General features: G+C 57.1%; 2 protein-coding genes across 6 annotated transcripts; both read left to right on the top strand.

The window, feature by feature from the left end:
* The first annotated feature begins 2,401 nt into the window (after positions 1-2,401).
* Positions 2,402-6,288, top strand: TEKT2 (tektin 2). 5 transcript variants are annotated; one of them, XM_058303891.2, is made up of 11 exons: positions 2,408-2,548; positions 2,818-3,002; positions 3,318-3,530; positions 3,615-3,740; positions 3,898-4,103; positions 4,611-4,754; positions 4,848-4,962; positions 5,144-5,251; positions 5,392-5,535; positions 5,632-5,711; positions 5,880-6,288. In XM_058303891.2, exons 3-11 carry the CDS (start codon positions 3,375-3,377, stop codon positions 6,091-6,093), a joined length of 1,293 nt encoding a protein of 430 aa, XP_058159874.1. In that variant the 5' UTR covers positions 2,408-2,548; positions 2,818-3,002; positions 3,318-3,374; the 3' UTR covers positions 6,094-6,288. The 5 variants fall into 5 exon arrangements, with proteins under 5 accessions (XP_058159873.1, XP_058159874.1, XP_058159875.1 ...); XM_058303890.2 differs by lacking the exon at positions 2,818-3,002 and having other exon boundaries at positions 2,402-2,548; XM_058303892.2 differs by lacking the exon at positions 2,818-3,002 and having other exon boundaries at positions 3,321-3,530.
* A 626-nt stretch (positions 6,289-6,914) lies between these two features.
* Positions 6,915-13,464, top strand: ADPRS (ADP-ribosylserine hydrolase). Its single transcript, XM_004472245.4, has 6 exons — positions 6,915-7,137; positions 10,833-10,929; positions 11,194-11,401; positions 11,495-11,679; positions 11,978-12,078; positions 12,636-13,464. Exons 1-6 carry the CDS (start codon positions 6,927-6,929, stop codon positions 12,926-12,928), a joined length of 1,095 nt encoding a protein of 364 aa, XP_004472302.1. The 5' UTR covers positions 6,915-6,926; the 3' UTR covers positions 12,929-13,464.
* The last annotated feature ends 599 nt before the right edge of the window (positions 13,465-14,063 follow it).

The following is a 14,063-nucleotide window of genomic DNA, read 5'->3' as shown; positions in this document are numbered from 1 at the left end:
TGAAAAGATCACAATAGCTTGTAGGCCGTTGGATTCTGAGGTTGATGTTGGTTCTCTCCACTACCCATTCGGTCATTTGCTCAGCTCTGATATCCCCTTTTTTCGAATGATAAATGTCTCCTAATGTAAATGTCTTTTTTGCCGAAAAGTGGAAGAGAGTTGGAACTGACATCACTTGGAACATCCGAAAGACCTCAGGGCTTTCATCATAATCCACCATAGCAAAAAATATCTTGTTGAATGCACTGGAGAGTTGCCTGGAATTCACCAGGATCTGAAATTCTTCAGCGGCTTGTTTGCAGTTTGCACACATTCTAAACTCCTGGAGAGTAGTAAACAGCACAATAATAGAGTAGTTTCTTGGATCTAGTAGAAAATGGTAGAACATGGAGTCATTCATCCTTATCACCTTGTTTTTCTTGGAGCAGTCCATCAGCTGGCTGACCTTCTGTGCTTTCGAGGGAACCCCAGGAGCCACTGAGCAGCAGGCCTCCACAGTCAGCCTCGTATGCCAAAACCACCACGGCTTTGCCAGGTTTGCTACTTCTTCCTGTTACAAACATTTTTAAAACTATATCAACCAAAACTCGATCATTTCTTACAGCAATTAATATATCCAAGATCTCTTTTTCTTTTTGTCTTCTTTAATCCTGGTAATACGTTATTAGAGCTGCCTCGCAAGTTCCTATTCAGGTCTTGTGTGTGAACATACCTTAAAGTTCAGAAAATATTCTGTAGAGAAAAAAAGGTGTTCTGTAGTCAAGAAAGTGTGGGACATGATGTTCTAGCCTCAGTCTTTCCACCGAGCCCCGTTCTCGTGTTTCTCCCTGCCTGGCGGACAGCGCCTAGATCCACCACAAGACCCCCAGACTTGTCAAGAGCCAGCTCGTCCTCACTTGCCCTCCCAGCAGTTGGCTCCCAAAACTTCTGTTAAGGGTAATACCATCCCACCAATCTCGGCGGTTTTAAAACCCGGGGATTCTTCTGCACTCCTTTTTTTCTCATCTGTCAAACCTGAGCTTGGCGTCGGGGCCGGACCGCACAGGTTTGGACCCGGCTCCGCCGCCCGTGAGCTCTGCGATGCTGGGCACGTCCCTCGCGGCTCTGCGCCTCCGTTTCCACCTCCCGGGCCGCTGTGCAAAGCGTGCCTGGCTCCAGCTCCCTGTCCAGCGCCAGCCCTGGAGGCAGTGCGGGCGCGGGGCCAGGCCCGCCCGGGGGTGCGTCCTCGCTTTGACAGCCGCCGAACCACCTCGAGCGCGTCTCCTCGCTCAGGCTCCCGCCACCGGCGACAAGGGGGCTAAGGCCTCCCTCGCCCATTAGTTGTGAGGGTTAAATGTTCACCTATTTCCAGCCCCTAAACAGTAATGGGCCGGAAGGCGCTGTTGCATTTTCTTTTTGAAAGACGCGGTTGAATTTTGAGCATTGCCGCTGATACCCGCCTAGGGTGTGCCCTCCACGCACGATTGTCGCGCCTTCCCCGCCTCCCAGCATAGCGCAAAATTGTCGGGCAAGGCGGGGCCAAAGGCATGCATGTAAATACTCAATGTATACACCTTTCGGGACGTTACTAGAATAAAAATTATATATATATTTCGGGTAGATCCCTGGTGGGCTGGAGCCCGAGCGAGAGATTTTCCGCGTTCGTGTTCCTGCTCAGTCGCTGGGTAACTTCCGTCAAAATAAAAGCGTTTCCCTGTTAAATAGGATTCAGGCCACACGCCCAGGCCGCCGCCCCGCCCCGCCCCGCGCCGCCCCGCCCCGCGACGCCCCGCGCCGCCCTTCCCCGCCCCGCGCCGCCCCGCACCGCCGTCCCGCCCCGCCCCGCGCCGCCCCGCCCCGCGCCGCGCCGCACCGCCGCCCCGCCCCGCCCCGCGCCGCCCCGCGCCGCCCCGCGCCGCCCTTCCCCGCCCCGCGCCGCCCCGCGCCGCCCTTCCCCGCCCCGCGCCGCCCCGCGCCGCCCCGCCCCGCGCCGCCCCGCGCCGCCCCGCCCCGCGCCGCCCCGCGCCGCCCCGCGCCGCCCCGCGCCGCGCCGCGCCGCACCGCCGCCCCGCCCCACCCCGCGCCGCCCCGCGACGCCCCGCGACGCCCGCGACGCCCCGCCCCGCGCCGCCCCGCGACGCCCGCACCGCCCCGCGCGCAGGCCCTTCCCCGCCGCCCGCACCGCCCCGCGCCGCCGCCCGCACCGCCCGCGCGCAGGCCCTTCCCCGCCCCGCCCGCGTCGCCCCGCGCCGCCCCGCCCGCGCGCAGGCCCCTCCCCGCCGCCCGCACCGCCCCGCGCCGCCGCCCGCACCGCCCGCGCGCAGGCCCTTCCCCGCCCCGCCCGCGTCGCCCCGCGCCGCCCCGCCCCGCGCGCAGGCTCTTCCCCGCCCCGCCCCGCGCGCAGGCCCCTCCCCGCCGCACGCGCGCTCGGCCCCGCCCCGCGAGCGCCCAGCCCCACCAGAGGCTGCGGGGGGCCCGCGCGGGGCGGGGGCGGCTGCCTAGCAACCGGGGGTGCGTGCCAACAGAGGCGCTTTGAGAAGGGCGGCCCGAGGGCGCGCTGGGCTAGGAGGTGAGACCCGGACGCGGGGAGCCGAGGCGCTGCGGGGCGCCCTCCGCGGCCTGCGCGCCCTCCCTCCGCCTCTCTCTGCGGGGTTTCTTTTAAACCAAAGATGATTATCCTGGGGAGGGCGGGGCTCGGCCCCTGCTCCTCCCCCTGGGGCCCCTCACACAGCCACCCCGCCACCCCCACCAGCTGAGGGCGGAGGGAGCGCGAGGGTCGGACCGGGAGGGGACTGCGCTCCTCCCGCTCCTGAGCGCCAGCCCGGACCCGCCTCGCAGACCCAGCCGGTCCCCTCCGCCCCTGGAGAACTGGGCCCCTTCTCTTCATGGGCCCTGGCCCAGAACTGGGGGGCAGGAAAGAACAGCCAGACAAGAGTTGCCTGCTGGGAGTAGGGATGGACACTGGATAGAGGGCCATTTTTCCTGTCAACCCAACCGAGAAGCATCTCCCCGCTCCATGCAAGGTACTACACACCCACGCGGGCGGGGGGCGCTCCACTGCCCCGCTCTCCCTGCCCACGACCTACAGGGCCCAGGGATTTGGGTCTGTGGCTAGGTGGGAGGAAACAGTCACTGCCTCAGGCAAAGTTGAGTAAACAAGAGCTGTTCTAAGAAGGCTTGCTGTAGGCAGGGTTTAGAGAGAAACGCACCGGAGCTCTTCCTTTGGAGGGGGACCTTTCACCTAGGAGAGGCTCTTTTTTTTTTTTTTTAAGATACATTTTGAAGTCAGAGAGGCTCTTTGGAACCGTCTTCTGCAGCTTGGTTTTCCCTCTTTGCAGCAGAGGGTGGTCTCTTGGAACAAGTGTGGGGTGTCTGGCCCTTCCGGGCCCTGCACCATGGCCACGCTTAGCGTCAAGCCAAGTCAGCGCTTCCGGCTGCCCGACTGGCACACGAACAGCTACCTGTTGTCCACCAATGCTGAGCGGCAGCGAGATGCTTCACATCAGATCCGCCAGGAGGCGCGTGTCCTCCGCAACGAGACCAACAACCAGGTTGGGAACCGGAGCCCAGCTGGGTGGGCGAAGGGATAGGCCCCAACTACCGACCTCCTTCTCATCTGGATCTGTCTCTTCCAGACCATTTGGGATGAACATGACAATAGGACCCGACTGGCAGAGAGGATTGATACCGTTGACCGGTGGAAGGAGATGCTGGACAAATGTCTGACAGATTTAGATGCTGAGATCGATGCCCTGACACAGGCAAGGGAGCTAGGGCCAGGTGTCAGGAGGCAGCTGCGAGGACTCCCCTTCCTCCCCACTTCTGGTTCGGGGAGTTCCTTGCTGGGGGTAATTGATGGCATGGGAGCTATTTCCAATGGTTGGCTCCACCAGCCTCCCTGGGCCCCCTCTTTTCTAGATGAAAGAATCAGCGGAGCAAAACCTGCAGGCCAAGAACCTGCCTCTGGATGTGGCAATCGAGTGCCTGACCCTCCGGGAGAGCCGGCGAGACATTGATGTGGTGAAGGACTCCGTGGAGGATGAGCTGCATAAAGAGGTGGAAGTCATTGATGCCACCAAGAGGGCCTTGCAGCAGAAGATTAGCGAGGCCTTCGAGCAGCTCTGGTGAGAGACACGTCATTCTTACGTTCACACATACTCGAAGGCCATGTGTCTTGAGTGTGAGACATATGAACTACGGATTATGAGCAACTGGCTCTTCGACTGCCTTTTGTCCCTGCTGTGCCCATGGCAGACACTGCTACTTGACTGAGCATAGCACCCTTTCCATGGCCCAGACGTGGCCTCAGAACATGCCTCACAGCCCTGCTCTTGGAAGCAGCATGAGAGAGGAAATTCAGTGCCACCACCTCGAGCACCTTATCGTGTGTGTGTGTGTGTGAGCTCCATAGGTGTGCCCCCGTGGCTACGTGTATGCACTCGGGGCCGTCGTGGTATCTGGAGTGAGTCATCATGCTGCTGGTCTTCGTCCCAGCTTCTGCAGCAGCTCCATGATCTCCTGTGGGAAGGGTCATTCCAGCCTCTCCATTCCTCAGCGTCCCTCCAGTACAATGGCGGCTGGGTCGTGGAGCCTTGGGGGATAGTTCCTGATCGCATCTGCCCCTTCCCCAGCCTCCTGCAGGAAGCCCGACAGCAGCTCAATTCTGACCACCGGGGCAAAATGGAGACCCTGGAGATCGACAGAGGCTGCCTCTCTCTCAACATCAACTCCCCAAACATCTCTCTGAAGGTCAATCCCACACGTGTCCCCAATGGGTAAGAAGTGTGTCTCAGTCCGTCTCTCCTCCTTCCCTCCCGCCACTGACTCATAGGCCCTCTTATGACCCTGTTACTCCCTGCTGCCTGCAGCTCCTCCACACTCCAGCAGTGGGATGACTTCAGCCAGTTCAACAAGAACCGGGCAGAAGCTGAGATGAAAACAGCCACGGAGCTGAGAGAGGCCATTGCCCTAACTATTGCCGAGGTGACTGGCCACTCCTGCCCTGCAGTCCTCTCATGACTAATATGGTAGCAGGATGGGCCATGCGTGCACTCGAGCCCTTATCCTTTGTTCCCTGTTGCCCATGTGTGCCCCATTTGAGCAGTATCCTCAGATGGCCATGAGCTTAAACCCTTGCCTTGCTCTGCCTACTTCTGTCCTTCAGACCAATAATGAACTCGAAGCCCAGAGGGTTGCAACAGAATTTGCCTTCCGGAAGAGGCTGCGAGAGATGGAGAAATTGTACAGTGAGCTCAAGTGGCAAAAGAAGAATGTGAGCCTCCTCCGTTTAGTCTCCCGGGTCCTGGGGTTCCTGCACTGGCATGAGGAGTCCAAAGCACTGCCAGGAAGCCCTAGACTGGGTGTGCCATGGTGGGGTCTGCTGGTACAGCCTAGTCACTCTGTCCTCTGCAGACCCTGGAAGAGATCGCTGAGCTACAGGAGGACATCCGGCACCTGGAGGAGGATCTACACAGAAAGTACCTGAACCTGAAGTTATCACACACCCGGCTGGAGTCCAGAACCTACCGGCCGAATGTGGAACTCTGCCGGGACCAGGTGAGAGGGTGTCCCTGCGGGGCCCGCTGTAGTAGGGCAGCACCCGAAGGGTGCCCTGGCTGACCTCAAACCCCCAACCTTCCCCTCTGCCTCCAGGCACAGTATGGCCTCACCGACGAGGTTCACCAGTTAGAGGCAACCATCGCTGCCCTGAAGCAGAAGCTGGCCCAAGCACAGTAGGTTTGGAAATAGGCAGGAAGGAAGGGGAGACACCTCCCACCCATGGGGCCTCTGCTGCCTGCTGGGTTTTGTCTGGGCTTTGTCTTCCCACCTGAAGGCGGGTGAGTCCAGTCCCGCCTCCCAGACTCACGCAGCGTGGTGGGTTGTTAATGCTTCCTCCCCAGGGACGCTCTGGATGCCCTGTACAAGCACCTGGCCCGGCTGCAAGCTGACATTGCCTGTAAGGCCAACTCCATGCTGCTGGACACCAAGTGCATGGACACCCGTCGGAAGCTAACCGTGCCTGCTGAGAAGTTCGTGCCCGAGGTGGACACCTTTACCCGCACCACAAACCGCACCCTCAGTCCACTCAAAAGCCGCCAGCTGGAGCTGGCCTAGCCTTGGGCTGGGGAGGAGGGGGAAGTTGGGTGGGAAATGGAGGTGGGGGAGAGATTGAATCCAATAAATGTCGGGGTGCCCAGTCAGATCATTCTCTGCTACCCTTGCATGTAGCCAGCAGGCAGGGAGAGGGTTCTTGGGCCTCCTGTGTGTGTAAGAGAAAAGATGGGGAACATCACTCCCCAAACACCGTGATTCAAATCCAGTTCCTTCCCCTCCCCTCAGGAAAACACCCTCTGGGCTAGGCCAGCACCCCTGGGCTCTAGTCGGGGGCTTCCACCCAGCTCTGCCTCAGTGGGCTGAAGGCTGCCCTTTTGATGCCTAGGGAAGGCCCAAAGCGGGCTAGACCGCCAGTGGCAGTGCTAGGGACCCAGGGCTGCCTGGGAGGGCTGGGCACGTGGGGGTCAGGTGTGCACGTAGGCTTTGGAAGGCGCAGGGTCCACAGGGGTCTGGAGGTCGGGGCTGTCGTGACCTGATGGGCTGGCCCAGAGCCCCCCCCTCGAGGAAACTTCAGCGGCCGTTTCCCCGCGACACACGTCTTGTGACGCCGTTTACAGGGAGAATGGGGGCCAAAACACAAGCCTGACTGTAAAGAAGTCTCGGAAGTCAAGGTTGGCGAGACCGGCTGCGGGACAGACAGTCGTCACACGTTGCGGGGACTGGGTGGCGTTGTGGGCCGGGGCAGGCCCGGGACCACTGGGAGCGCTGTGGGCCGGGGAGCAGCGCTGAGGCTCCAGACCGCGGGGAGGCGCTGTGGCGCTGCGGGCGTGGGGGGAGCGGCGTCGTAGGGCGCGCGCCGGCGGCGCCGGAAGTGGCGTCTGGCCTGCGCGCGGATGGCGGCGGCGGGGAGGATGGCGGCGGGCTTCGTTGGGGCTGGGGCGGCTCGCTCCCTGTCCCGCTTCCGTGGCTGCCTGGCTGGCGCGCTGCTCGGGGACTGTGTGGGCGCCATCTACGAGGCGGACGATACCGTCAACCTGGAGTCAGTCTTGCGTCATGTCCAGAGCCTGGAGCCGGATCCCGGCACGCAGGGGAGCGCGCGGACAGGTGGGCGGGGCCAGGGCGCACGTGGGGACGCGCTCCGAGCCTGGTTCCAGCCCGGCCCTTGGCGGGCTGGGGGCCCTGAGGGCTGCCGGACGCCGCGAGCTGGTCCCTAGAGGGGCTCTCGGGGAGGGAGGCGGAAGCGAGGCCGGGAGAGCCAGGAGGGGAGCCGAGACTGCCGGGTGTGAAGAAATCGGTTTTCGGCGATGAGGCTGGTCAGGGCACGGGCCAGATCTGAATGACCTGCTCACGTCCATTCCTCACTTAACCCGCAGGCACCTCGGATTAACCTGTCTAAATCTGAACTTCATTTTTACGCGTCTCGCCCCGAACCTGCCACCTGAATATTCTTCTTAGGGAATGGCAACACCATCCATCCTTTCAGTTGTGCAAGTCAGAAATCTGGGCATCATCCTGTGTCACGCCTAGTCTAACACATACCCCATGCTGATGTTATCTGAGTATTATTTTTTCGGTTCTGCGGAATCGTTATAACTCCAGTCCAGTCTCTACACAGCAGGGAGTGTTTTTTTTTTCCAGAACATAAACCTGATCATGTCCTCCCCTGTATAAAACTGCTTTGGGGGAGTGGCTGGGCTGAAGCGGTTGAGCCCTGCTTCCCACATGGGAAGTCCCGGTTGGGGTCCCGGTGCCTCCTCAAAAAAAACAGATAATACAAACAGATGAAATAAACCAAGTCAGAGAATCTGATGTGGCACAGTGGTTCAGCTGAAGCTTCCCAAACAAGAGGCTCGCAGTCTCCGTCCCTGGTACCTAAAAAAAAAAAACTGCATTGGTTTCCCATTATCCTTAGGATAGAGCCAAATTCCTTTAGGTGTCCCATGAGTCCCAGCCAGCCTGGCCCCCACCAGCATCTCCAACTCCATCCTGTACTACCAGTGGCTTGGCTTTCGGCTCCTTAAGATTCTCTCAAGCCACACCTCCTCTAGTCCCAGGTGTAGTCCCACTGCCTCTAGAGCTTGCTTCCTTCCCTTTTATAGTCATCTCATCACCCAGATCTCAGCTTAGGTAGCACATCTGAGGTAAAGCAAAGGGTGTGACTTCTTGGCCAGTATGTAGAACAGTAAGGAAAAAGGGGCCATAGTCACAACCGCAGAGAACACCTGTATTTAAGAGGGAACAGAGAAGGAGATATAAAAGGAACTAGGGAAAGAAACAATTTTGAGAGAGAGAAGGAAAGTCAGGAGAGAAGGGGCATCAACAAAACCCAGGAATTTCAAGGTGAAGACACTGGTCACTGGTGTCATGCTGCAGAGAGATGAAGTAGGGAGGAGTTTGGATTTAGAAAGAGCACTTTTGGTATTAGGTTGAAGCTTGAAGCCAGATTTTAATGCGTTAAGAAGGAAATGGGAAATGAGAAAATAAAGAATATGGATTAGTACAAAGGGAAGGAGAGAGATGAGCTGTAGTTGAGCTGAAATCAGATTAAAAGGATGGTTTACTATTTGATTTTTGGAAAATGGCATGTTTTAGGTTGAGATGGTGTTAGGACTTTTTGGATGAAAGTGAGAGAAAACCTAACTCAGAATGACCTAAGCAGAAAATGTATTGACTGACATAACCAGAAGGCTAGAGGTTGGTCTGCCTTCAAGCACATCTGGATCCAGGGGCTCAAACCATGTCCTCAGAGTCAGTTTCTCTCCATTGCTCAGATCTGCTTTCTTCTGGGTTGGCTTTAGTCATTCTCTAGCAGGCCTTTTCCATGGGGTGACCAAGGGCAGCTCCTGCAGAGGAAGAATTTCTTTTTGGTTGTCCCCACAAAAGTCCCAAATTGAATCACATTGGATTGGCTTAAGTCCTATGTCCATCCCTAAATAAGGAAGTGGGGTATGCCCTTTAGCTAGGCTGGAGGTAGGGTTAGCCCCATGCCCAAGTCATACAGACTGAGAATGGGAGAATGGCTTCCTCAGGAAAAGCAGGGTGCAGTGACCAATCAGAAAAGGTGCTCCTTCACCACAGAGGAGAAGAAGAGAGGAGAAAAAGGAGAAACTGGGTCCCCAGGGAAATGGTCAAGGGTAGGCTTCAACTTGGACCGGAAGGGAAACTTACTCCCTCTGAGGGGAGGGAGGCTGGGGAGGGCCACAGTGGATAAAGGACCTGCTAGGGGAAGTGGACATGACTCAAGCAGTTGGACTCCTGCCTACCACACGGGAGGTTCCAGGTTTGGTTCCTGGTGCCTCTTTATTTATTTCCCTCCCTTTCCGCCCCATTGTCTGCTCTTTGTGTCCATTCGCTGTGTGTTCTTCTATGTTTGCTTGCATACTTGTCATGCAGGACCAGAAAACTGTTGCTTTTTTGTCACGTCAACTTGCTGCATCAGCTCTCCATGTGTGGCGCCACTCCTGGGCGAGCTGCCGCTTTTTCTGCACGGGTTGGCTCTCCTTGTGGGCACACTCCTTCTTGTGTGTGGGGCTCCCCTATGCGGGGGACACCCCATGTGGCACCGCACTCCTTGCACGTGGCAGCACTACACATGGGCCAGCTCAGCACACGGGTCGGGAGGCCCTGGGTGTAGAACCCTGGACCTTCCATATGGTAGGCAGACGCTCCATTACTTGAGCCACATCCACTTCCCCCTGGTGCCTCTTAAAGAAGATGAGCAAGACAGCTGACGTGACAGGCTGGCACAGCAAGCTGACAAAGCAGAGACACAGGAAGAATACCCAGTGAGGGACCCAGCAAAGCACAGAGCACAGATGGCTCAAGTGATTAGATGTCTCCCTCCCACATGGGAGGTCCCGGGTTCGGTTCCAGTGCCTCCTAAAAAACCAAAGATGAGCACACAATAAACAGACACAGCACAAAACAGCGAGGGCGGGAGGAGGGGATAAATCTTTGAAAAAAGAGGTACATGTTAGTCTCTTCCTAGTAATATAGTAGTTGAGGGCCACCTAAGAGTAAGGAAAGGAAGGTACAAGTAGAAGTTTGAGAGCAGATAGGAATGGGAAGGGGTCTACTAGGGAATCTGCTTTATTCTCTGTAACTGTCTCTTCCAAATAAGACCAAGCTTCTGTCCTTAGCAGGCTCATAACCTGTTGGAGAAGTCACAGAGTAACCAGTGGAGCTGTTGGAAAAGTGCCAGATCAGTGTTCACCGGCACTCAGGGGAAGACAATGGGCAGGGTGGGAGGAGGGAGCACCCGCAATTGGGAAGGGCTTGATTCAACTTAGGATTTGTTCTAAGCATGTGGTAGGGGAGGACTGGGATATAAGGTGGGAGCAGAAGGAAGGGGCTGGAGTGGGAAGGACTTTGAATACCAAGGCAGTGAACGTGGACCTCATCCTGAAGGCAAGAGGTGGCCGTTTTGAGCAGTGGTGTGAGATGAGGACAGGGATGGTCTCCAGGAAGAACGTGCTGGCTGCATGAGTAGGCTGGATTGCAGTGTGGGGGATCTGCAGGAGAGTTGAGATAGTCCAACTAGGTCATATTAAGACTGGAGCTGCAAGTGGTGGCAGCCAGGAGGTGATGGAAAGTTTTCCTTCAGAAACGAGCAGGATATGGCAACTGATGTCCTATAAGGGATTGTTGAAAGTCATAGCTCAGGAAACTGGATGGGAGTAAGAGACTGACTCAAGGTCATTTTAGATGTGGTAATCTTAAAAGGAATATGCCAGATGCCCAAGCCTTCACTCCTTGAGCCCTGTAGCTCACTCTCAAACCCTTCTGCCCTCTCCCTACAGAAGCATTGTACTACACAGACGACACAGCCATGGCCAGGGCCCTGGTACAGTCCCTGCTGGCCAAGGAGGCCTTTGACGAGGTGGACATGGCTCACAGGTGAGGTGGGGATGATGTTGGGATGAGGCAAACCAGGTGGGCAGAGTCACTGAACCCCTTGGCCAGAGTAAGGATAGCCATGTGTGTCTGTGACTTCCAACAGAATACTGTTTCTGGGGCTGGTGCAGCTTCCCAAACTGAAATGGTGGCAATCCAGGGTCCTTAGGGCCCTAAGACGACTTCTTTTCCCAGGCCAGCCAGCTTTCCTCTTCCAAACCTGAGAGGCATCTTTTAAACCCCGACTGTCTCCCTTCTCTCCCCTAGGTTTGCTCAGGAATTCAAGAATGACCCTGACAGGGGCTACGGTGCTGGAGTAGTCACTGTCTTCAAGAAGCTCCTGAGCCCCAAGTGTCGTGATGTCTATGAGCCTGCCCGGGCCCAGTTTAACGGGAAAGGTTCCTATGGCAATGGAGGTGCCATGCGTGTAGCCGGCATCCCCCTGGCCTTTAGCCGTGTCCAGGATGTGCAGAAGGTATTCAGGGCAGCTGGTGTCGGGGTGTCCCCCTCCCTCCTGCAGCCTGAGTTCTGTGACAGCAGGTCTTTGCCTCTGCTGTCTTGTTCCTAGTTTGCCCGGTTATCAGCCCAGCTGACACACGCCTCCTCCCTGGGTTACAATGGTGCCATCCTGCAGGCCCTGGCCGTGCACCTGGCTCTGCAGGGTGATTTGTCCAGTGAGCACTTCCTCCAACTGCTCCTAGGCCACATGGAAGAATTGGAGAGTGATGCCCGGTCCCTCACAGATGCCAGGGAGTGAGTATCCGGCTTGGGGGGTGTGCTGCAAGTGTACGGGGGGTGGGGAGGGGTGTCTCTGGTATTAGTTAAAGATCCTACAAAGGGAAGAAACCCTGGGCATGTGTTTCGAGGCTCTCAGGATCCCAAAGAACAACACAAGCTCACACCTAGCCCTCTCCCCCCTCGTCCTTTGTCAGAGCAGCCCACCCTTCCGCCTGGGTGTCAACCTCACCATATCCCCACTCACCCTCCCACGCAGTCCTTTCCCCCTGCCTGGCGTCTCGGACCTCCCTGACAGCTCTCCCCACACCCACAGGTTGGGCATGGAGGAGCATCCATACTGCAGCCGACTGAAAAAGATTGGAGAGTTTCTCGAGCAGGAGTCAGTGACCAGAGAGGAAGTGGTGTCTGAGCTGGGTGGGTAAACCCTGACTGATTTATTCCCCACACCCATCAACTGTCAACCTTCAGGGCTTGGATTTGGGGGTGTGGGGGAGGAGAGGGGCATGGTCACTCCTGCAGTCACATTTCTGCCCTGGGCTGTGAAGAGACAGTTTCCTTGGCAGGGTTGTGGGCTCAGCGCCTTCTTGCAGTAGGGCTACTGCCCCTTCAGCCTTACAGATAAACATACCCAGAAATGGCAGTTGGCCAGCGTGTTGGTGTGTGTAGCACGTTGGCTGCATGCTGGGCGCTGTGCAGAATGCTTTACATGCATGATCTCATTTAATCCTCACAACAGCCCTTTCTACACCAAGGTAGATCCAGTGTTGAGACAGGAATCAGCGGTCACACAACTTTCCCAGACACACAGCCAGTAAGCGGTAGAGCCAGGATTTGAACCCAGATAATTTGATTCCAGAGCCTGTGATCACAGCCCAGTTTGAAGCTGAGGGTGTTGACTTGACTTGTGGCTAGTGGTAAGAAACCTGAGGAAATAGGGTGGAAGTCAAGTCCGCATAATTGGCTTCCCACAGGGAATGGCATTGCGGCCTTTGAATCTGTGCCTACCGCCATCTACTGCTTCCTGCGCTGCATGGAGCCCGACCCCGAGATCCCCTCTAACTTCAATCGCCTCCAAAGGACTCTCATCTACTCCATCTCACTTGGCGGGGACACAGACACCATTGCCACCATGGCTGGGGCCATTGCTGGCGCCTACTATGGGATAGAAGAGGTGCCAGAGAGCTGGCAGCAAAGCTGTGAGGGCTATGAGGAGACAGACGTCCTGGCCCAGAGCCTGCACCGTGTCTTCCAGAAGAGTATGTGAGGGCTACAGCCACTAGGGACTGCCATGGCCAGTGGGACCAGCTGCAGCTCAGACTGTAAACGCTGAGTTTCCTCGGTCGGGCTTCCCTGCCTCAGTCTACCTGTGTGGGGCTGCGTGCACCATTGGGACTGGGGTCTCTTCATTGGGAGAGTGAGTGAGGGACTGGTGCTCCCCCAGTACTAGGTTTCTGGCTTGCTGCAGAGCCTTGGGCACTCCCAACCCCTCAGTCAGAAGGTGGAGGGACCAGGGCAGGTTTTATCTTGGAGGAATGCTTGTGGCTGTTTTTCCTTTAGGACCTGGAATTTGGGAGGTGGAAATGATCTGCAGTAGCATTATATCTCCTTGCTAGGTTTTAGCCAATTTGCAGAAAGCCTGTCTTTGACTAAGCAGGGGCCCCCACGGTTGCAATTTTCTTGCGGTAAGGAGACAGGCACTTGGATCTAGCTGATGTGGATATACACTTTGCCCTTGGCTGTCGTGGGGCTTGTTAACAGCTTCCAGTGGAAGTCACCGAGCAATAAACAGTTTTTGGTAAACCCCCCACTGCTCCCTGTGTTTCTCCTGCCCTGAACGGATTCTTCTCCCCTAGGCACCTCAACTTTTCTTAAGCTGTGCTTGTCCTCTCCCAGAAACTAGGACCCAAACCCAAAGCCACGAGCTGCTGTCTGGTGAAGGCCAGTTCCTCCAGGAGCTCTTCTCCACCTGGCTGTGTCACGTGGCCAGGAAGAGCAGAGCAGGTATGGTTTGGTGGTTTTTCCTGCTAGAAATCAGTCAGTGGTCCAGGCAGCTGGGCTGAGTGCTTTGCCTCAGGCAGTGGGCAGGAACAAGCCAGATTTTCCTGCTCTCAGCACCTGTGTCCTTGGGCTGCTTCCCCAGTAGCACCCAGGCCCCGCTGAGCTGGGAATGGGAAGCCAGACTGTTAACTTGTGGGGAGGGCACGTCAGCTCCCAACTGTGTAACTTGGGTCCCAGTCAAAAGCCTTGTCCCACAAGGAAGTTTTACATAGCATCCTTCTTGAGAAAAGGAGAACTGAAAGAAAGGACACCTCCCCTCAACTACAGGGATAATCTTTGAGCATCCTTGCCAGCCTTAGTGGAAGAGAAGCGCAAACATCTCTGCAGCCAACCTGAGGTTT

This window comes from Dasypus novemcinctus, chromosome 9 (genome assembly GCF_030445035.2).
Source record: "Dasypus novemcinctus isolate mDasNov1 chromosome 9, mDasNov1.1.hap2, whole genome shotgun sequence".
In the NCBI taxonomy this organism is placed as follows: domain Eukaryota; kingdom Metazoa; phylum Chordata; class Mammalia; order Cingulata; family Dasypodidae; genus Dasypus; species Dasypus novemcinctus.
The sequence above is the reverse complement of the archived record's forward strand: the minus strand, read 5'-3'. Positions and strand labels throughout refer to the sequence as shown.